The sequence below is a fragment of the Carassius carassius genome, chromosome 4 (genome assembly GCF_963082965.1).
Source record: "Carassius carassius chromosome 4, fCarCar2.1, whole genome shotgun sequence".
Taxonomy (NCBI): Eukaryota; Metazoa; Chordata; class Actinopteri; order Cypriniformes; family Cyprinidae; genus Carassius; species Carassius carassius.
Window position 1 is genome coordinate 11,867,969 of NC_081758.1, and position 23,981 is coordinate 11,891,949.

Here is a 23,981-nt window from a genome sequence, read left to right on the forward strand (position 1 = left end):
ACATTTTGCATAATGACCAAGCTGGTATTTCAATAAAATGAAATCATATTGTGACAACGGCATTTAAAAAATATTAAATGCACCATTAATGTGGTAGATTTTTAAAGTTTTTTCGAGTCATACGCATAACTTTGTGAAAAGAAGCAAATGATATTTAAAGGAATTTACTCACCTTCATGTTGTTCCAAACCTGACTTTTACTGCTTTGAAAGACAAAAGAAGAACGATTTAACTGTTTTTATCTATATTATGGCAATGAAAACTTATGGCCAAAAGCTTTCAAGCTCAAAAAATGAGAATACTGGAGAAAAAATTAACCATTCTTTTGAATATCTTCTAGAATATGTTCTGCAGAATAACTAAATAAATGTTTAGAACGACACGAGGGTGAGTAAAGGATGACCTAGCCACTGAAAAACACTTAGTAAACTTATTAAAAAAATATGATTTATCATATTATATATTATCAGTGAATCAGATGGTCTGTTCCCCACACAAAGCTACCAACTTAAGAACACCTGGAATTCAGAGCACAAATCATATATGGATATTTTTATGCTGTTTTGATGGTCCTTTTTGAAGCTTGACACCTCCACATGAGGGCACTTGATAGCAAAAGGTTCACTGTTGGGTCAACTTTAATAAAATCTGAAAATGATACTTAAACTCATTTTGAGCGTAAAATTTAGTGTAATTGAACATTGGAAAGTCTCTTGATTTTTCTATATTTTAAAACTCAGAGAGCGCACTTGAGCTGTAATTAGAACAAAAGCTGGCAGTGAAGGAAATCCAGGTCAGTATTATTAAGCAGCTCCACACGCTGAGCCTTAAGACTTATGCGTGCGCTTTGAGGCCACTGAAGGAAATCATATATGACCAAAGAGGGAAAAAGAGAATCGTACAGCTTTGATGTTGACTCAGCCAGAATCCAGATCTCTCTCTGCCCCCACTCTCTTCTCTTCCCTACTCCATCCTGTTAACTCTCCTTCTCTCTGAAGAAAGAAATAACATTCAACTTCCACATTTATTCATACATCATTCTACCTTATTCATTCTCAAAACAGCATATTCAAAACAAAACAATGTATTCTCTCAAATCCATGTATTATTTCCATGTATCTCTATCCCATGCTCCCCTAAATTGTCCCATTTTCCATTGTACATCCAAATATCTTGTCCGAGTTACTTCTTCTCACCAGCCCATCTGTATGTCTCATAGTGGTGTTACAGGTTAAAGCAAACAGAAGATATGGGCCATATTGCAAATGCAGAATTAAAGACTTCACACAAAAATGAAAATTGTAATTTTCAAGTTGATCAAAACTTGTATCTCTTCCTTTCTTCTGTTGAAAACAAAAGATATTTTGAAGAACGAACAACATTGGAGCCCATAGACTTTCATAGTATGGATAAAAAGAAATTTTTTGGAAAAATGGTGAGAAAACTGTGTTGTACTCTCTTGTGTTTAAGGAATCCTGCATGAACAAGAAGCTATTGTATGATTCTATGGAGCAAGAGATCTACATAAAATGATGAAAACTAGTTTAGAAAGCCTGCTGGGAAAATTTGTTTGTCTTCAGCAGAAAATGTTGTGTTGGCCAGCATGTTGGATTTTCATGTCGTAGCATGACTATTTTGCGCTGGCTTCTCTTACTTAGAATGCAATGAATTTTGTTTTGGTTTGTTGTGTCTGAAAATGGTATCTGTTTGTGTTTATAAGTGCCAATCCAACTTCTATTGTATTTGGACATATTGTATGCACCACACTTAAAATGTAAGTGATTGCATTATATACTGCATTAGTACAAGTTCAGTTCAATGCATTTGCATGCATTTGTTGCATTTGTTAATATTGATATTGACAAAAAATATTTTGACATTTCTATACTTCCTTACTGAAAATAAGTTAATAGGACCACATTTTGGAGTAATTGAAAGCAGAAATATGAAGCTTAAAAGCACTTACAATAATTCTTTAAAAACTTATCTGAGCTGTAAAATAAGGCCTTTTTCCAGTAATGTTGGTGGTTTAAGCATTGACATTGTAACAAATTTTACACAGAAAAGTTTGGTAAGTGTTTTTTTCCTACTAAAATCATGTTAATACTTAATATGCATATTGTATTTCATTTTAATCATGTTAATATGCATATTATGCTTACAAATTTGGCACCACACACATCCATTGTATATGCCTCATTATAACCCAAATGTTTGCTTGTATATGACATCTTGTAGTTGTCAAATATTAGTGGACATTATTCATAGTTAATATGAATTAAAATTAATTTGTGTGCTGACTTCATACATCTATTAAATCTATGTTCAGAACAGTTCATTAAAAGTCACAGAACAAAACTTATAAAGAAAACTGAATTTAGTTCTGAAAACTAAAGCTCCAGCAGTATTTCCTTGCAGATGCCATGTGGTTGGATATTCGATCTAATGCAATATGTTTCTGACATTTTAAGTGTGTCTTCTTTTCTGAGACCACTGTATGTAACTTAACTTTTGTAACACTATAGTGTCTGCAGATAATGGGGTTTTTTTGGATCTGTGCTGTCATTGACGGAGTGATATCTGGGGTTAAGGGAGTTTTTTCCTGATCCACAGGTGTGCACATTCTATCTATTCAACATCAGTTTGCTTTGCCAATGACAGTAGGTTCCACATTCTTGTTATGCTCCCGTAACTTCTTATATTCCACAAACAGAAGACTTGGAATAAAGTGCCCAAGTTGTATGATAACATTTATGGGGGCATATGTTATGTCCTTTTTGGAGCTTGACAGCAGGTCACTATCAGCTCTTATTGTTTGGAAAAACAGCTCGCAAAACATTTCTGTTCTTTTATAGAAAAGTCCTACAGGTTTGGAACAACGTGTGAGGGAGTAAATGATAACATCATTTACATTTTTGGGGGAAGTGGCACTTTAAATGTATTCCCAGACAGCTGTGAAGAAAAAAAATCATCCATGTCCATGATGATGATCTGTTATGATTATCTTACAAGGTTTATGTGGATGGATGAGACCACCCACTGGATGGGTTCAGTTATGGTAATGATGCAGTGAGTGTGTGTGTGCGCATAAGGAATCCAAGTGTTTGACCTCACAAAAACTAGATCCAACCTGGGTATACAGACACCCAACACCATCCCTTTGTGCAGATACCACATTTACTGGTGTCATCTCTCAATGACTACAAGTCAAAAATATTTCATTTTCTTGCCTGTAGCTGCTTCTTCTTATGTCAGAACACCAATCTGATTGGTAAAAGACCTTATTTACAGCTCATAGACATTTAATTGGCCATTGCCATGGCACCAGGGCAGGTCATGGGTGTAACACCATTACACCAGAAAATATCCAGCTAAATTACTTCCTGACACCAAGCGTAGCTGAGAAAAACTGTGATTGTGGGTAATGTGATTAGATTGGCTATTCTCCACCTCACGAGCAAGGCAGAGACTGTCATGCATAATTATGCACACCTGAATAGTTTTTCACTTCCAGCATCATGGACGATTATATATTAGAGATCAAATACAAAATTAATAGTAGTCATTAAGATCGATGTGGTTTGGAATTGGTAAAATGTGCTTGGAGGAAAAAAATATGATTAGAATATCAATGTGCATAATATTTATGCATGCACTGTATTAATGGTAGTATGCTATTCCAAATTACGTTCGGAATATTACAGAACACTTACTATTTCTGCAGTAGCAACATATGCAGATTTTCTCAATTAAATACAGAGACGACCTATTACATTTGGCAAAAGGTTTAACTACACATTGGGGAATACTGTATTCCGCAATGCAATGAACTTGACTTAACCTTTTTCAATTTTGAACTTGACTTAACCAATTTCCAATGTGACGAATGAACCAGAAATAATTTCAACCGCCATTTTAACGTCTTTTTCACTACATAGCTACAATCGGAACAGCATACTAGTATACTACTCCAATTAAATAGTAATATCTAGGACATTTTTGACAACAATTATGGTTACAAATGCAAAATAAACTATTTTATAGATAACTAGAAGCCTCTTGCGTAATGAGGTCATTATGTGACAACAATGCAACAAATATGTATCACTGTATGCTCTTAAACATATATATATATATATATATTAAATACTGGTAGTATGCAGTAAGCAATATGGAGGTACTGTAATCAGTTCAGAAAAGAATTCATTCTGTAATTTTGTTCATAATCAACTATATTGATTTAAGTGACTGTTTGCTGAAAGGGTGAAAGGCAGTCTCTGGGGGTATTGCTGTGCATAAGTGTGAGTAATTTTGTGTGTGTGTTAGGAGGGAGAGGAAGGTTTAGGTTGAGCCCTTTGTAGCAGCCGTTACCATAGCAGCCTTCAAAGTGGCAATATTTGGCTAATAAATCACTGTGGTAAATCACCACTGACATACTACTTTCTGATTGGTTGAATGTGGGAGAAGGGCAGAAAACTACAAAGGGAAGCGGGTGGGGCCTTAGCAATGGTACACCCCAGAGTGCCTGGTGGTTTCTTGAGACTGATGGCGAGACGTTGTAAGGACCCAGGTGGCTACTTAAAGGACAATGTGAAGTATTAAACAGGAATATTGTCAACATTTAATCTTCATTAAGCTGATGGACAGTTTACATTCACCTCACTATGACTGTAGTGTTCCTTTTTTCCTCAAACTCACATTTGATATCTTACATTGGTGATTTGTAAGAGGTGGAAACGCTACTCTATGATCTTTGAGACTCATTCAAATTACTTATCCAGGCTACGCCCTGGGGTACAAAAGAAGGGACATGCTTCAGTAATCCAAATTTGTCATAGAGATGTAGCTGTCAGTTCTTCTTCCTTCACTTATATAAACACTGGCATAAAGAGAAAAAAACACAACAACCTTCACAACTGTAGATAACTAGATTATAGTTCTAGATAACTAGATCTGAAGAAAATGTGAGCGCTGCTTGATTAAAGGGATAGTTCACCCAAAAATAATACATTCTGTCATCATTTTCTCACCCTCATGTCATTCCAAACCTGAAAGGCTTAATTTCTTGTGTGGACCATAAAAGAAAATCCTTTGAGAAATGAGTTGCTTGTCCATACAATGGAAGTCAAAGGCTAAAGCTTTGTGGTTACCAACTTTTTTCAAAATGTCTTCTTTTGTGTTCTTCAAAAGAAAGATACCCAAGTATACCTAAGAAGAAGCCATGCAGGTTTGGATCACTTTAGGGTGAGAAAATGATGACAGAATTTGTTTTTTGAGGTAAACTATCCCTTCAATCAAAACTCGCAATTACAAAATTGTCAGTGGTTTCTAGGCCCTTGTGGTTGCTAGCAAATTGCTATGGTTGCTAGATTATTCTAGGCATAGATAGGTAGATGCATCATGCTATGGGCCGCTATACGTAAGCCCTCCATCCATATTGGAATGGTTAAAACTGACCCATGAACACTCAAGGGCAAATTGCCTTTGTGTCTGCAAGCATATGTATACGCATGAATATCTACAGTATATCTGCAATAGACTTCAACAGATGATTTTGCTCAACCAACACAATACAAGACAAAGCCATTAGCTAACACAACATTTAAACGTTACTATAGTCTAATAGCCTGTGATATTGAGTTACAGTAATACACATTAAAACACAAACCAAAATATTCTGTGAAAGTTTATCCAATTTAAAAACCTGTAAAATTTAGTTTATATACATTAAAAACACAAACCAACACATTGTTACCTGTGTAAGATTATCCAATTTATACGGGAATTTAAAAGTTGTTGGTTTTTATAACCAGAGGCTGTGGAATGTTGTGGCATCTTAGAAAACTCATTTTTATTGTGAGTGACGACACATTGACCATTCCAAGTTGACGGATGTATCGACGTGTCTGGAGCGGTCATATGTTGCATCTACATTTTTATATCTATGGTACTAGGTGGTTGCTGATGTGTTTTTAATGGTTGCTAGGACATTACTCTGTGTTTTCTCTGTTGCTCTGGGTGGCTGCTGCTTGGCCATTGCAAGGTGGTTGCTGAAGTACATTGCTATGTAGTTGCTAGCACATTACAAGGTGGTTGCTTACGGTCTCCTAGGTTCTGCATGGGTAGGGAGGGACACACCAAACATGAGGAAAGCCAACTGTGGTGTCACCTCGCATTGTCTCGCAACACCTGCATCGGTGAAGAAAATTGCACTAGAATACACGAGACAGTCTCAAGCTGACAGCCAACTACTGTGTATGCTCTGCGCTTGCATGAAAGAACACAACTCTTCTATACCAGCAGGTGGCAGGAGTCTGTGTTCTGCATCCAAACAGGGAAACCGGAACGTCTAGAACTGTGGATGTACAAAGCGAGCAATGCTTGATTTTACCATTGCTTACACCAGCCATAACTATACATTACCATTACTGACAGATTTGTGTAGCTTTTTTCAATCATGTCTGCTAAGTTGCAAATGGCCCTGGCATTGTCAGCCCTAGGTCTTTTTCTTGTAGAGAAAGAAAGATATGCATAGAAAGAGAAGAAGTGTCTGTGCGTTCCCTCTTTACAAAGTCATTGGTTTGCTTCCATCAGTTCAGTTTTATTCTTGTGCTCACTTTCATTAAGCGGAAAAGCCAATCGGATTTCTCTCTTGCAGACGAGCACCACTGCCTTTTTTTCGACAGAATAGTAGAATTGGCCAAAAAAAAACAGCTGACAGCGTCCAACTAGAGCCAATGGTGTGGAACACACAGAAAAAAACTAAAGCCAACAACCACACAAGAACAACCTTACTTTGCCCGATGGCCGACTGTTGTCTTGGTGTGTCCCAGGCTTAAGACCAGGAGCCCAAGGTGATTACTTTTTTGTGAGATCTGGGAACACTAGACTTCATGATTAAAATTTTTATTCATGTCTATTGCACAAACAGTGAGGAATGAGTTACACCTCCAATTTTAATAGGCTTTGGGGTTTGTTCAAACTTAATGTATGAGCAATAGCGACACCTTGCCGTGGCCATAATAAATAACTAAATAAAAATATAGAACATTGCTATTAAAACAATTTATTATTAGCAATTAACATTTGATAATAAATAAACAAACAGCGAAAGCATTTAAAAAAACAGTGTGAGGTACGGTATATGCATGCTGACTGGTATGCTGTACCCCTCTTGCTTTAACCACATCAACTCTGGGGACCCACCGGTGGGTCCAATATTGCATATGCCTAATTCTCAAAAAATCAAAATAACAGCTGAAGTGGTTAACCCATTAGAAAATAAGAGGAAAAAGCTGCAGGCACAGGTCAACCCATGGGCTTCTCTGAGATGTTTGAGACAAGGTCCCCAATTACCCCCTGTTGACAAGGGTAACAAAATCAGCAGAACCCTGCCTTTGGCGTGGGAAAAGCAATTAGAGCTCAGCTGTGCAAGGGACATGGTCTGCCACAAAGCCCAGGAGATAACAAATTCAGCAAACAAATTTGGCTAATATTACAGTCCGCGGAGCAGTGACAGCCATGACTGCTGCAAGTGCTGCAGAGTGGCCTGCAGGCAGTGGCGGTCATTAGCGCATTGTGCTTTGGGCTTTGTGTATTGTGCCTCTACATACTCAATCTCATTTAGACTACTGACTGGCTTAAAGAAACTACAGATGGCTGCATATCAAACAGTTAGCAGGCCCTTATACAGTGCTGCTCACGGCTAACATAGCCCAAGTTCACATAATAAAGTAAAATTGTTGAACTTTTTTTTTCTGAATTTAGCACTACATTTTGCAATCTAGGAACACAAACATTATTCCATTTATTTAGCCATGCAGTTTATTTTCTATAATAAAAAGAGTAACTAAAAAGTCAAGGCAGAGGTAATAATAGTATAATATAGTATAACTCTCTTTTAGGCTTGTCACACTACCTTTCAAATAGGAGTATATCTGTAGATATTGGAGAATTTGCATCATCCCCAGTGCCAATCACCTGTGGGGTGTCCCAGGGTTTGATTCTGGGTCCAGTTTTGTTTTCTCTTTACATGATTCCATTACGCTCGATCTTTGAGCATTATAAGATCTCCTATCACATCTATGCAGATATTGAGCACTATTTACCATTAGATGCTGGTAGTGATTCTGTTTCTCCCCTGCAAGCATGTTTAAAGGATATTAAAGAATGTATGGATGAAAATTTTCTTGACAAACAAATAATCTCGATGGTCAGGGCCAGCTTTTTCCAGCTAAAGCAACTTCGAAAGTTAAAGCACCTAGTTACTTTTAGGGATTTGGAGACCATTATTGACGCTTTTATTTCTTCAAGGCTTGATTGATGCAATGCCTTTGTATGCTGGAATCAGTCGGTCATCACTCTCACAATAACAGATTGTCCAAAATGCTGCAGCTCATTTCCTGACTGGGACAAAAAAAAAGAGGAAACATATTTCACCAGGTCAGAGACAGGTCTTTTTCAGTCTATGCTCCAAAACTTTGGAACACAGTGCCTTTAACGATTAGAGTTTCTCCTACATTAAGCGTCTTTAAAGCATCAATTAAAACCTACCTTTTTTCTCAGGCTTACTCATAACTTGGTTGTATTTTGTATGCATCTCTTTAATGCTAGGGGTTGCAGTTTTTGTGATGTACCAGGTTATGACTGCTTTTTGACTATTATACATTTTTGTTTTTATTATTCTTTTAAGTTATTGGATTGATTACTTGTTACATTCTATTTTACTACGTGTGTTTTTTGATCTGCTTGTGAAGCACTTTGGTTAACATTCATGTTGTTTTAAGGTGCTATACAAATAAACTTTGACCTTGACCTTGTTACTTTGATGAAAGTGACGTGACATTCAGCCAAGTATGGTGACCCAGAATTTGTGCTCTGCATTTAACCCATCCGAAGTGCACACACACAGAGCAGTGAACACACACACTGTGAACACACACCCGGAGCAGTGGGCAGCCATTTATGCTGCGGCGCCCAGAGAGCAGTTGGGGGTTCGATGCCTTGCTCAAGGGCACCTAAGTCGTGGTATTGAAGGTGGAGAGAGAACAGTACATGTACTCCCCCCACCCACAATTCCTGCTGGCCCGGGACTCGAACTCACAACCTTTCAATTGGGAGTCCGACTCTCTAACCATTAGGCCACGACTTCCCTCTTCCCTTCTCCATGAAGTCCTACTCCAGAGTAGAATTAGGTGGACAATCAAGGTATACAATGTGAAACAAGGTTTTTTAACAACAACCATTGTGTCTTGTACAGAAATGTCCATGCACCGCGTTTAGTGTCTGAGAGAAGCATTTAAAATTGGTGAACTGTGACACAAACATGTTAACTCAAGTAGCAAACGCTCCATTTTATTGCACACTGCTTGTCTTTCATTGAAAAACATACATTATTAATGCATTTACTGACACTATTACAGAATATTAAGAATACCTGGTTGCATTGTCCTACATTGATTCAGGTTTCAACATTCTTTAGCTTACAGCAACAAATGAATTTAAAATATAAGCACTGGACACAACTGGGTCACCATACTTGGCTGATTGTCACTTCACCTTCACCTTCACAATTGGAAGTCATGAGGATTCTTATTAATATACTGTATTTTAGTTTTCAGTGTACAAGTACTGTTCTCCAAGTACTGTAAAATTAACTAAAAGATGACAACATTTGGCTCAAAATCTGAAGGGGTACGTGATGCCTCTGACCCAAGGTAAACTATGAACGGTGTGAAATTTGGAACAAGATAACCTAAAATGAAATTTATCCAGTTTAAGACATGTTAACGCAAAGATAAATGTTCAGTGCAAACATCATTGATGGTAAACATTTTAATTTAAAAAAAATTGGCTCAAATGCATCTGTTCAGATCAACACAAACATTTGCATACGCTACCAATGCAACATATATTTTTCCAGATATATTTTTTTTGTGTCGTGCTGCAAATAAGGCTAGCCAATCAATGAGTTTTTGTGCTTTTGGTCACATGACCAGATCTGCTGCTGTTACATAAAACTACGAGAGTATGCTTGATTTCCTTCTAATTAACAGAAAGTTGCACAACGCTTTGTTTATAGAGGTATCTTTGCTTCTTTTATAAGCGTCACCTACTGTCAAATGGTGAAACTGAATATTAAATTAGAACTGCTGTTTTTTATGCATTAGCCTAAACTGATGAAGTACTTGTGAAAAGGACAGAATTTTTGTGAACAGCCATAAATATCAAGTCATAAATATTTTCATCTGTTTTCCCAGACTGAAAATTTTAAATGCTTCTCTGTTAGCATATAGATGACCTCAAATATATTGATGCTGATTTCATGGTGTCTGTGAAGCATCCAGTTTTATGTTATATATTCTATAAGGGATTGTGTCAAGTTAAAGGCTATATCATGTTAAGTGCAGAGGAGTCATTCAGAGATATGGGGGTGGATCGGCAAAGAATGGTGGAGTGATTTCATGGATAGTTTATGCCAGTTTCACATGGTAGTCAATAAGAAGGGAGCAGCTGCTATGGGTGGAGACAAGAGAAAGAGCGGGGGAGTGGAGGAGAGACCGAGGCAGACAACAGCTGTCTGAAAAGAGATGAGGCTTTAAGGAGGGAAAGAAGGATTTCCAAAAATGCATCATGTCATTCTTTTTTGGGAATGATGCAAACAGTTATATATGTTTGAATGTGTGTATTGCCAGGGCGTTGTTAGGATTGCTAGGGTGCTAAGAGGTTGGTAGGGGGTTCTGGGAATTGCTAAAGTGAACAAAACCCAACAAATGTATAATATTTTGGTTAATGACTAAAGGTTAGGTAAATGTTACCGTAACTTAAAAGAAGGGATTTGAATAAACTTGGCTATCAATGCAGCAGAAATGGGAAAATTTGTTGAAAACTGATGATTGACTAGAGAAAACAGAAACAGGACTGTGGCGTTCCCTTTTTGCTAAAAATGTAGCAACTATAATGCACTTTTTTTTTGGTATTGCTGTCGGAATTGGTGTGAATACAAAAATGCAGATATTCGAGTCATAGATTTTAAGGTGCAGTATGTAATATTGACAGCTATCGGTTAAAATGGGTGCTGTAGTCCAAATATTGGAGAATGTTGAATGGTGATGAAAGTTGATGAGTTGATTTATCTGTGTTTTAATATGCCTCTGGTCATAGAGCTTTTTAAATCAGGGAGAATCTGAAGTCTTTGACCCAGTTCGGTTGCTGGCTTCCATGGCTACAATACGCGGTGTTTTACACCATCTGGCAACCCTGGGTGTCAAAATACTATTGAGTAACTGGCAGTGCGTGGAATCACACAGACCAAAACAAAAATAGACATTTTCGAAACAGGTAACATGGAGAAAGAGTCCATATTCTTTATAACAATAAAATCAATAAATTGTTGAAAATGTAAATATTTAAACATTTTATACCTGTTTTATCCAGAAATCCTAAGTTTGAACATGTAGAAAAGTACATTTAAAGTTCATATCTTTTATGTTCATAGCACAAACTGCGCTGGGGAAGTTAGATGACAAAAATTTTACTTGGGGGCTTTGCCTTAGCATCTGTATTTGTCTCTTTATTTTAAATATATTATGCAGATTTTGAAAAAAAATGCTATGTCAGCAACCAGCTGTGTGGCTTTGAGTGGAAAGAAGCACATAGGATGTTTTTTTTCAGTTTGCAGGTCAAATGCAAGCTCGATCTTGTTTGGATCCAGCATTAAAGAGCTCTGCTGAATGGCTGATATGTTAACACTAGATCTTAGTAGGTGGGGACCATTATACATGCAGAAAAGTCCCTGAACACAATCTTTTCTTTGTGGAAAGCCATGTTCTTTTGCAAGGAGGGGCAGAATTGCCTGTACTTTCAGTAGACGGGCATAATCAAATGACCGCTGCAGTTGAAAGGCACAGCTAGCAGCCACATATTTGACTTGTGCATGTATTTGATAAGAGCTTTTCCAAAATGAGTCGACTTTCAGAAAAAGCATTTTGAGAGGGGGTGAGAGGCATATTCTGTCAAAGGGAGGCCTCCATTATAGACTTCCTCAGGGCAATCATACAGGTAAGATAAATCATAAATTACTAGCGTGAGGCCTGATGGCTTTTCAGACTCATAATGTGATAAAGACTTCCATCAGTAAAGTGAACTCATCATTTTAATGTTAGCAAAGTGTGCATAATGAATTTCTCTTAAACTGTGTTTAATCTTAGATATGACTGTTGATCTGTTTCACATATAAAGTGAACCTCTTTCCCACATAGATGTAGGTCAACGTTGGACAAAATTCATAATTTAGGAACTGGCTCACTTACAACTCGTGTGTGAATTTAAAATGTACACCACACCCACTAAATGCTGAATATGTATGACAGCAAGTTTACTGAATTTCAAAGAACAGTCACACAATTCGAATTACAAGCACAATAATAAACAATTACATAATTTTAGACTTACTATTATTTTTATTATTTCCTAATATATAAAATGCTTGTCCTAAAACAGATATATTTTACTGAATTTAATTCATATTCATGTCAAGTCACCTTTATTTGTATAGCGCTTTATACAATACTGATTGTGTCAAAGCAGCTTAACAGTATTAAACAGGATAAATAGTGTGTCAAAAAGACAAGAGGACAATAGTAAATAGTCAATATTTCACTTAAAGTCAGCTCATCATTGATCCAGCTCTGTTCAGTTCTCTTCCAATAGTGTCTGTGCAATCTAGTTGAAAATATTGCCAGAAATGTTTGCCTGTATTTTTTTTTTGACGAATTCACGATTTAAATGAACAGCAATTATTTAAAAAACTATATATATATATATATATATATATATATATTTAAGTAAAATACTCATCTATATCACCTATGCGAAATGCAAAAAAAAAAGTAGATATAAATATTCAATCTACCATAAAGCTGTTAGTATTCAGACAATTAAAAAAATACACCAGAAAGAGGCTGAGGGAATTTTATTACAGCACTCAAAAGAAAGAGAAGGCTTTATTTGTATCTCTTCTATAATATTCAAGTTCTGAATTGTTCTTCTGAGCAGTAAAATGATTTGACATCCTGATGATTCAAAAAAGACATTTTACCTGACATGTTTAGGCCAAAGAAATGGGTAGAACCTGACCTGTGTTGCAGCCTGGAATTAAACCACACTATGCTGGTTTCGTCAGGACAAAGGAGAACTAGTCTCCCGACTGCGCCTGGTTTCTCCCAAGGTTCTTTCTTCCATTTCTGTCACAGATGGAGTTTTGGTTCCTTGCCGCTGTTGCCTTTGACTTGGGGACCCTTGACTGATTGCACAGAATCATCAATGAACGGACTTTAGCTTGAAAAATGACTCTTTGTTATTGTCCTCTTGCATTATTGACAAACTATTTTCCTGTTTAACACTGTAAAGCTGCTTTGACACAATCAGTAATGTATTAAGCACTATATAAATAAAGGTGACTTGACTTAGAACTGTTACCTAGTCTTTAATAGGCTGGTAAAAAAAAATACATATTTACTTTTACATTTATGCAGCTTGAAGTACCCAAGAAGAAGAAGAATGATGTGAATCGAATTACTGACTCATTATGGCAATCATAATATTAATATTATAAATATTAATTATTAAATTAAAATGTTTAAGCATATGCTTTTTATTTGTCTTTTTATGTGTTTATTTATTTTTATATATATTTAAAAAATAATTACGTATTACTGTTTTCAAATACATTTTTCACAATGTAGCCAGGTAGCATGATTTAACATGTGTTTCTTATATCATTACACTGCTGTACATAGTACAGTAACACCTGGTCAGTTTTCTTCCTGGCCTTAAACCAAACCACATAGTTCAACTGCTATGAGCTGTTAACAGAGATCTCTTTCTTAGGTAGGGCACAAATGGCTGCCATTAGATGCCAGTACCATAATGCTACAGATGGTATCAGCCTGAAGCCACTCCAGTACTGACATGTATGGAGCTTTCTTTTTTTATATAAGCTTCAAAACCACAGATGTCTGAAATGCGACATTAAATCTTATGCATGCGGAATGTAGGGTATACATGACTTAAATATATGAGTAGAAAACAGTTTTAAAGATGTTTGTTGGATGTTTACTTTATTATATAAAAATATGAAACATGAACAATAAAAACAACACCTTATAATTATAGTTTGTATTAATTTGATGGTAAGATTTAAAACATTTCTTTAGTTCTTGTACCATAATTATCAACTTTCAGACAAAACAGAGCATGCCACACATCAAATTAAATAAATGCACAGACGTGCATTCCTTAAACAGGGATCACTGAGTTGCAAAGAACCATTTTGCCAAAAAATTAAAAATTATTCAAATTGAACCCCTGTCCCAATGTGCTAGGAACTCTATTCTGTTTTTGAATACATGCATTTCACGTATTTCAAATACAGTAGCTGAGCACTGTGATCTCAAGGGATAGTTTTTCCTTTGAAGATCTTCATTAACACCCTTTAAAGGCGCTAGCAAATAAACCATCTGAAAACCCTTTATAAAAGCCTCTTCTATAGCATCATACCTTTGCAAACTCATGGGTTAAAATTTTTACATTTTAAACACACACACACACACACACACATACAAATAAAAAAAATTTAACAATTATTGGATAACAAAGAACTATTATACCAAGGCTGCATTTATTTGATTAAAAAAGAGAGTAAAAAGCAGAAATATTATTACAATTAAAAATAATCATTTTTTTAATATATATATTTTAAAATATAAATTATTGCCGATGACAAAACGTCCAACATAGATTTTTTGCTGCATAATATTTTTGTGGAAACCACAATAAAATAAGATTTAAAAGTTTTTGATAAGATTTGAAGAAGAAATTGATAATTTTATTCAGCAAGAAAAATTGCCAAAATTTTGCTATAAGTTTGATTGCATCATATAATAATAGCTCATCATTTGTTTGATTACGTCTTTAATTGATTTTTCTATACATTTTTGCCATACGCACATAAACTGACGATCACCACTGATAAGCTACTACTAAATATTGTAGAAACTGAATTTTCTGTAAAGTTGCCTTACAATGATTTGTATCGTAAAAAGCGATATACAAATAAACTTGAATTGAATTAAATAATACAATAAATTGATCAAAAGTGAAAGTTTAGAGATTTATTGGGATACATAGGATTTCTATTTCAAATTCTTTTGAACTTGAATATCTACTTTTATAAATATGTAGCATTTATTTACATGCATATGATTATTCAGTGGTCCAAAGCATGGATAAAGCCCACATTTTCACAATTGTACAGACAGACATTTGTGAAAGCCCCGTCATCTGCCTTGTCCTGTTTTGTATTTGGAGCGGTGCCAGTCTTTGTTAATGTGGTCTTTGAGGGGGGGGGGGGGGGGGGGGGGTAATTGTGCAGCGGGATATTGCTCTCATCCCCCTCTCAATGAGTGACAGAATATAAGAGCCCCACACCTCCTTGAGCATTACTGCTGCTCTCCAGCCTGCGTGGGTCCCTCTATTGTGCTGATGGCTAGAGGTGCACCTATTCACATCCACACCCAACCTCCTCCAAAGGCAAAAGTTGAGGTTTTTTTTTTTCTCAACTCAGTTTCCATGCTGGCACAGTCTGGTTTAAGCTGGATAGTGTTGCCGAGGTGCTAGTCTAACTGATCAGGGGTTATTCTTATGATAGTCCAAGAAATACCACACATATTGGGGGAATCATCAAATCATCACTCATTCCAAAAAATGGTCAAAAAGATGGCTGATCAAAATTATACAAATGATAAACTTTTCTTAAACTAAGACCTCAAAATTAGAAATTTACAGCTTTGAATTATATAAATATTTATTTATAAGTATTATAAATACTATTGATTTCAAAACATGTACTGTACACCTATACCTTTCAAAAGTGTTGGGTTAATAAGATTATTTTAATAAATTAATACTTTTATTAATTAATTAAATGAATACTTTTATAGGTCTGCATTAAATGTATCAAATGTGACGGTAAAGACATTTATAATGTTAAAACAGATTTCAATTTCAAATAAATGCTTTTCTTTTGAACTTTTTATGATTCTGTTCATCAAAGAATCATGAAAAAAAACGATCACGCTTTCGACAAAAATATCAAGCAGCGCAATTGTTTTCAACGCTGATGAGAAATGTTTCCTGAGCAGCAAATCAGCATACTGGAGTAATAGCTTGTGAAAATTCAGCTTTGTGATCACAAGAATAGATGATAACAAAATAATATTTTAAATATTTCAAAATATTAGTATTTGTACGTTTCTTTTTATATATAAATGCAAGAAATGCACAAAAATGTATATATAATTTTTCAGCAAAAAAAAAAATACAAAATTCAACAAAACTCAGTATCCTGTAATTAAAATCAGTAGTAAGTCATGGTTGAACATAAGTCATCTCATGCTGGGGACCAACACCCAAAACATATGCTGTTGACCAGATATGCTGCTCTTTTCAGCAGATCCCAACAATGAGGAGATAAAATTGTAATGTAATCATCATGATTGCTGTCATTCGTTCAGACAAAATATTTCTGCCAGCCAGTCTTAATCCGCTTATATCTCTGGATGAGATATCAGTTCATCCAGTGTTTGTGGAAACAGCTAAAGATCAAGGCATCTCAGCACGTATTCCGTACCTGGTGCCAATTTGGTGGCTGAGAATGTGAAGGACAGTGGATAGAAAGATGAATATGAATCTCAGACTTCTCAGAGCTCAGTAAGGCATGGAGAAGGTGACCTCTCCCTGACTGTGCCGGGCTGGCGTCCTAAAGAAGAACAAACAGTCTGTCACCAGCTGTCCCCCAGAATATGCCAAGACTGCTCTCCCACCCACAATGCACTCCTGTTGCTTACGGCCAGAAGGCCAAGGGATGGGCACACTGTGGAAATGCTCCTCACCCAGATTTTGGGGGATTAATAAAGCTGCTTTGGAGGCCCTAAATATTTCTCAGTTTTATCTACCCGGACTGTTACATGTTGTAATGCTGAAGTGGAGAAAATAGAAAAGAAGATTTGCATGGGGATATTTATCCTGACAGAACAGTTTTGGTGACCATTGACTTGCATTGTATTAAAACACACACATTTTAGAAATTCTTCAAAATATTTTCTATGTTCCACAGAAGACAGAAAGTCATACAGGTTTGGAACAAAGCTAGGATGAGTAAATGATAACAGAATTGAATTTATGTGTGGACTATCTCTTTAAGGGTATAAACAACGTTTTATCTCTCGTAGGCTTTAACATGGAAATCTGATTTTTGTTTCTCCTCTCACTGAAATCTGATGGAGTCAAATGGTAAGTTATATGTGGCCAAATCTGATATTTTCTTTTCAGATTGAGATTAGTCACTTTTACTCATCCTCACTGGTAGTCATGGTAACAAAACAAATGTGTATTGCATCACCATGCAGGAGACCTGACGGATGGTTTGCCACAGATTGTATTTTTCATGAGGAAAGTATCCAAATCTAATCACATTTGTTTGGAATTAACAGAATGAAAAATGGTGACACAACAGCCCACTGTGCAACAAATAAAAGGTCTGATAGTTCAGGCTGATGCCTTAACAAAAATCTGATATTAATCCAATTTTATACCATTTACAAAGGTAGTTTGAATTGGACTCATTGGACTTTGAATTGAAGCATAAAAATGCTTCAAAATCAGCCGTCACAATACCAAGCCATTGCTATGCAGTTGCTATGGTGTTCTGAATACATTTTATCAGTTTTTGGGGGGTACTATGTAGTTGTTAGTGCAACTTTTTGGTGTCTTTATGGCCCTTTTTTAGTCAATGAGGTCTTATTTTGCTCATCTGTTATCTGTAGCTGAAAATTATTAAACGCAAACATGCCCCTATACCTTCATTTTTGCAAAAATCCAAAAACATTCCAGTGCATACAATTCACTACAGATGAAATGAAAAATAGTTGCAGCAAAACACTACTTTTATTCCTTTTTCACACAAACTGTTATTACAGGGGTAGATTATCAATCAGTAAAGAGGCACAATACACATGACCTCACAACACTTTTACCATAATGCATGATTTCTAAATGTACATTTTGTTGTCTGCATCACATGACCAGAACAATATGTTTGGCTTTTATGACATGCTTAGTACCTCACCTGGTATAGTGTTGTGAAGTGTTCCAGTATGCATCCTGCGAAACACAATACAAGAGATCAAACACTTTGTAGAATCAAGTTAAAATGGCATGGTTGCTTTAGTAAATGAATTTTTATGATGCAAAAAAATCGTGTCTGTTAGGTTCAGGGTAGGTTTTAGTGTACAGTAGGTGGTACATCATTTTCAAATGCAATAAAGTATTAACATTTTAGTGTGACTCATGAACATTTCACTTCTGAACTCCTGCAATACGTACAACCAAAATAATTAAACACTGATTTACATTCATCTGTTTCAGATAAAGTTGAGCATGCTTTTACATACTCATTGCACATTTTACTTTGAAAGTGTTTTGAAGCATTCCAGAAGCAACCTCATTTTGATGAAATTTCACCACAGGCACATTTTCCAATAATTTTCCAACATTTCCCATAATTTTGGGTTGAAATTATAGGTCTTGACCAGACTTGTAACAGCAGACTTCTTTTCAATACGTCACATGATCTGCAGTCCTAAAAGAACATATTCGGAGGAATGTAATAATCCATACAATGCAAATCAAAAGTCACCAAAATTGGTTGGCTATCAACATTCTACAAAATATTTTGAAGAATATTGTTGGAAAGAAAGGCAGGTGAAGAACATGCTGACAGAATTTCCATTTTTGGTAGACCCTTGAAGTATGAGCAAAAGTCATGATAGCGAACACCACTAATAACCATTGTTCACTCTCTAGTTAACACTTCTTAGGACCCCGCAGAGCTTCCCCTTCCTAAAATCACAGTTTGTCAGAAGTATTGAACAAAGACCAGGTTTATGAACATTAAAGTAAGCATCCTTGATGTTTGGCTAGATATAAACTATTTTTAGCTCTCAAATGATACATCCCCAAAGCAACAAAATATCTTGTAGTGTTGGTGTGATGCAATGCAACGGGGACAGCAGCGGGCCGTGCTCTGTTTGTTTCAAAGATCTGAACAAAAACACTTGAGTTGATTGCAAAAAGAGCATTTCCACCTCAACAATATTGTGTATTTTCCTCTTATATCTTTGTTTGGAATAGGAAGCCCTTTACTGAATGAAATATAAATGATATAAAATAAATATCTGTCTTTTTGCAGATGATTGCATCAGTATGTATAGATGTGATTAATAGCCGTTTTTAAGAAAATCCTGAGCTGGCCTCAAAATGGATAATCTGTATGCAGAATTGATTCATTCTGACTGAATAAGGAGTAGATTTGCTATTGCAAGCAGAGCTTTCAACTGTCTATTGATTGCCCACATGAGCTGCTTGGCTGTATTGACGTCTCTCACAGTCTGGTTTTACCTAAAAAAAATGTATAGGTTTTATGCAACTAATTTAAGATAGAATATTTCTCACACAACCTTCCACAAATGATCTGGTAGGCCCATGCATAAATCACAGTGAAAGATAAGTTTTGTGTTAACTAAGTTGAGTGACATGAAATGGATTCGGTCTTTTCTCACTTTCCTCATTTGTACCACAGGAGTATTAAAAAAATAGCTTTGAACTTCATCTGCTCGAGTGTGTTTTGGCCTAGCAACGCCCCTTAGCCGTTATAAATTCACTGTAAACCACGGCTTCTTGGGGCTTATTGCTTTACTCTCACACACATTTGTATCAGTGTATCAATAGAAAGTTTGATTCATTCTAGCAAATCAGTTTATATCAAAGAGTTCTTTCACACTTAATTAGCCTTGCAAGTCTGATTCACTCTATTGAATCGGTTCATCTTAAACGGTTCTCTCACATATGTATCTACAAGTATCCACGCTCACATTTGTATTTATAACTGGAAAGTTTGATGCACACTATTGAATCAGTTCATCCAGTTCATATCACTCTCGCATTTGTCCTTATCTTTAGAAAGTCTGATTCATATTAGTGAATCGGTTCACCCTAAACCGTTCTTTCTCATGTTGATTGAATCAGTTCATCGAATGGTCCTCAGTCACACATATGTAGCACTATTCATTGTATTGATTTGGGCTCATCCTTAATGGTTCTCTCTTGCTTACATAGCACAAGAAAGTCTGGTTTGGGAAAGTCTATTGAATCAGTTCATCATAAACAGACCTCTCTTACATGTTGCATTGAAATGATTCATTCCAGTGAATTGGAAAAGAATGATTCCCCGAAGCATTCCGTTGAATCAGTTCATGTTTGTCCCCAACTCACCAAGCAAGCCAAAGGCGAAAGTGGCAAGGAACAAAAACTCTTATCAGTGATGGACAAGGAAAAATCTTGGGAGAAACCCGTTCAGTCGGGGGGCCAGTTCTCCTCTGGCCAGACGAAACCAGCATAGTGTGGTCTAATATCAGGATGCAACACAGGTCAGATTAAGCAGAGGACTTAAAGTGCCCCTAGGTGCCCCAGGACCCTAACTGTGCCCTCGTAACGCCATTTTCCCCTACCCCTCCTGAGGTCTATGCACACCACTGCTTCGGTTGTTATAATGAGATGATTCATGAGTGTGAAAACACTAGAAAAAAATTTGAGCAGTGAGTGACTTTTACTATTTTAACACAATGGTCAAGAAATCAACTATCTGTGATTGGTTGCATTGCTCAACTCTACAAAAACACGTTGTAAGTAGAAACTTTTGACATTCCCCAGAGCACAACACAAATATGCATTGGATTCTGCAATATCTGTGCCGCCAATATCCTGTTATCAGTTTCAAATGAGGGTGCTGTTGCTTTTGTTTGAGGGTTTTCACTGCGTGAGAAGTTTCAGTTGCACAAGTCTCACGCTGAATGTGTGAGAGTTGGCAGCCCTGGAAACCATTCGTTGGTTTCGTTGCATGTAAATGTAGTCTCTATTTATAGAGGATGCATTTTATTAAACTTAGCTCGGTTCCACACTGCTGTTCTCTCATAACTCATCACCTCAGTATCTTCAGGCTGAAGCAAGGCTTTCTGACTCCAGCTTGTCATTGCATGGGTGTGTGGAGATAAGGGGTCTTTATTGGTAGGAGGGATTGAGGCCAGGCTGTCCGGATCGTGATGCCTTCATCCAGCAAGACTTTTTATGGATGGCCCCAGCTGCTCTGGATACGTCTTTAATGAGTGATGAAAGAGGCAGACGTAAAGTCAGGCAGGTTGCAGGACCTCCCTCCTCTAATCCACCTGATCCTTCACTGTGTCTGTCTCATTTAGGTGCATGCCCTCCAGCAAATCCAGTGCTATGATTCATTTTTACATGAGAATAGCATTACCCTTTGAGGTTTCCAGCATGCCCTGGGTGCCTCATAAGGTTAACACTGCAAAAATCTTATTCTAATCAGGATCTATATCTTGATTTCTATTATTTTTAAATATGAAAGATGGATTTACTGTATCTGAGATGATATTAAGAGTGCAATCCAATGTATTATTAAAAGTTATATATATTTTTAACATTTAAATTATGTGTTGCATTACTGAAAAGGTTACATTTATTTGTTCTTCCCCATACAAATATATTTCAGTATATACTTCATTTGTGGAAAAGAATGCATTGTAATACAAACACAAACTCATTTTATTGCCATTTACAGTTATGGACAAAACTACTAGCATATCAGTCTATTACATTTATTTCTAAATTTTGCACTTAGCAACTCAATCCAAGTACTGTCATTTAGATTCAGACTATGTACAAACAGAGGTGTTCCTCTGCTGGTGATGAGGTCCTGTAGAAGTCAATATGAATTTACAATCTTTTTAAGGGCAAGACCTTAGAATGTCTCCTCAAACAACATAAAACTTTCTGTAAAGTGTAAAGCCCACCAGACTGCTGGACACATCAGTTTGGGCCTTGTGGGAAATTTGGGCTAATCTAATGCAGATCTCACTGTACCGAACATCAAAGGCACTGAATCGTAATTGAGAAAACCCAATGACTTTGAGGAAGGAGAGCTGGGCTGCATTTCAAATGTCTGAGGAAAATATCTTGATTACAAATGTACTGCTTCGATTGTGTTACTAGCATGTTAATGTAATTGTACCAAATAGATTGTCTCCCCCTGGTGGATGGACAATGCAATTTCATCACAGGGCTGTAGTTTGGAGGTGTCACGTTACAAATAAAACATCAAACCTCATCCAGTCCTTTATTTCGCTTGTTAATCTTTCCTAAAACATCCTGCAGTTGTCCCACAGTATCCATCATGTGTCGGATGCTGTCTTGGAAATTTCCTATTCCCTCTCGCCTCCATGAAAGTCTCAGTTCCTCGATCCATTGCAGCACTTCATCCAGCTGTTTCTGCGTTTCTTTCTGCTCCTCAAGCTCAGCGAGAAGCGCTTGCTTGGTGCACACCTCAGCTTGATAAGCCTGCAGAAGCTTTGTAATGGAGTCCTGCAGCTTCATGAGCTCTTCTTTGCCTTCTGGGTACTTCTGATGCAGCCGGTCATCGGGCAGCAGGACATTGCGAGGGATGGACAAGACGCGGTCCATCAGCATTCCCTTCATGCGCTGAAACATGATTTCAAAGCGCTCCTGTAAGAACTGCCGCAGTTTTTGGGTGCTTTCTCGGGCTGCCAGTCGGAGCTGCGCTGGGGGATCCTGGCCTGGACACAATCTTTTCACGAACACAGATTCAACAGCGACCAATATGTAATTGAAGGAGTCTCGAAAGGCATCACCGACTCGTAAAGTGCAGGTCTCTGGGGTGAAGCCGAAGAACTGTGCTTCATACAGACGCAGGGATTCCGATCCCTCTGAAACTATGGTCATGAGAGACAAGTTAAGCCACAAATATATACACTATATATTTATTTTTGCATTTACTTTTAATTTTCTGCATCATTACTCCAGTCTTCAGAAATCAGAAATTATTCAAATATGCTGATCAAGAAACATTTCATATATATATATATATATATATATATATATATACACACACACACACACACACATATATATCTATGTATGTATATATGTACATATATGTATATATGAATATGTCTATGTATATATGCACACATATGTACATATATACAAACATATGCACAACAGTCACATATATATATATATATATATATATATATATATATATATATATATATATATATATATATATATATATATATATATATATATTCATATAAACATACATCTATGTACATATAAACATACATAATCATATAACGTATACATACGTTCACACGCGTATATAATATAGCTGTGTCGTTACTGCGGTTTCTCAAAACAACGTTAACGTTAGCCATATGAAACTGACAATAACATTTACCTACATGTAAAACTGACTAAATATTTTCTAAGATTCTAGAGTTACAGATTAAATGTCATAACTATTTTTCCCCTCGTTATGATATTGTTGATGTTGTGTAAGTTATTCAAGGAAAAAGGCTGGAAAACAAGAATAATTTTACCTCCGCTCTCTGCCATCTCCGCTGCCCGCGCGCGCAGTTCAACCTTCTTCGTGCGTCACTCAGGATAGGTGTGTTTGGAAGCGCTACATCGCCTCCTGGTGGTTGGGAGCGTAACGACGTGAATGCGTAGAAGCTTTAAAAAATAAACTAACCATAAATTAAATAGATTTTGGACTTTTTAAGAAATAAACACATCCATTATGAAGTGAAACAGTGTCTTGCTATTTTTTCAGGCATAGATATGTATCTATACACATTCAGCTGCTACCTTGGCTCTGAAATCTTTTCTTCATTCAATTTTTTTTTTATTTCTGACTCGAACCCTACTGTTGTTATTTTATGGGCATTCCCATCCCAATGTGAAACTTTCAGTTCAACAAAAAATTACAATAT

General features: G+C 36.4%; 2 protein-coding genes across 2 annotated transcripts in view; both read right to left on the reverse strand.

Annotated features, from left to right (window-relative positions):
• Nucleotides 1–16,812, reverse strand: part of LOC132134786 (cell surface glycoprotein MUC18-like) — a 77,600-nt gene extending 60,788 nt beyond the window's left edge. Inside the window, exon 1 of the mRNA XM_059547165.1 lies at nt 16,691–16,812. The gene's annotated coding sequence lies outside the window, so the exon portion shown is untranslated. The remainder of the gene's footprint in view (nt 1–16,690) is intronic.
• Nucleotides 16,813–21,717: 4,905 nt separating this feature from the next.
• LOC132129610 (protein MIS12 homolog) lies at nt 21,718–23,715 on the reverse strand. Its single transcript, XM_059541253.1, has 2 exons — nt 23,589–23,715; nt 21,718–22,919 (listed from the first exon to the last, which is right to left on the reverse strand). Exons 1-2 carry the CDS (start codon nt 23,602–23,604, stop codon nt 22,288–22,290), a joined length of 648 nt encoding a protein of 215 aa, XP_059397236.1. The 5' UTR covers nt 23,605–23,715; the 3' UTR covers nt 21,718–22,287.
• Between the last annotated feature and the right edge of the window lie 266 nt (nt 23,716–23,981).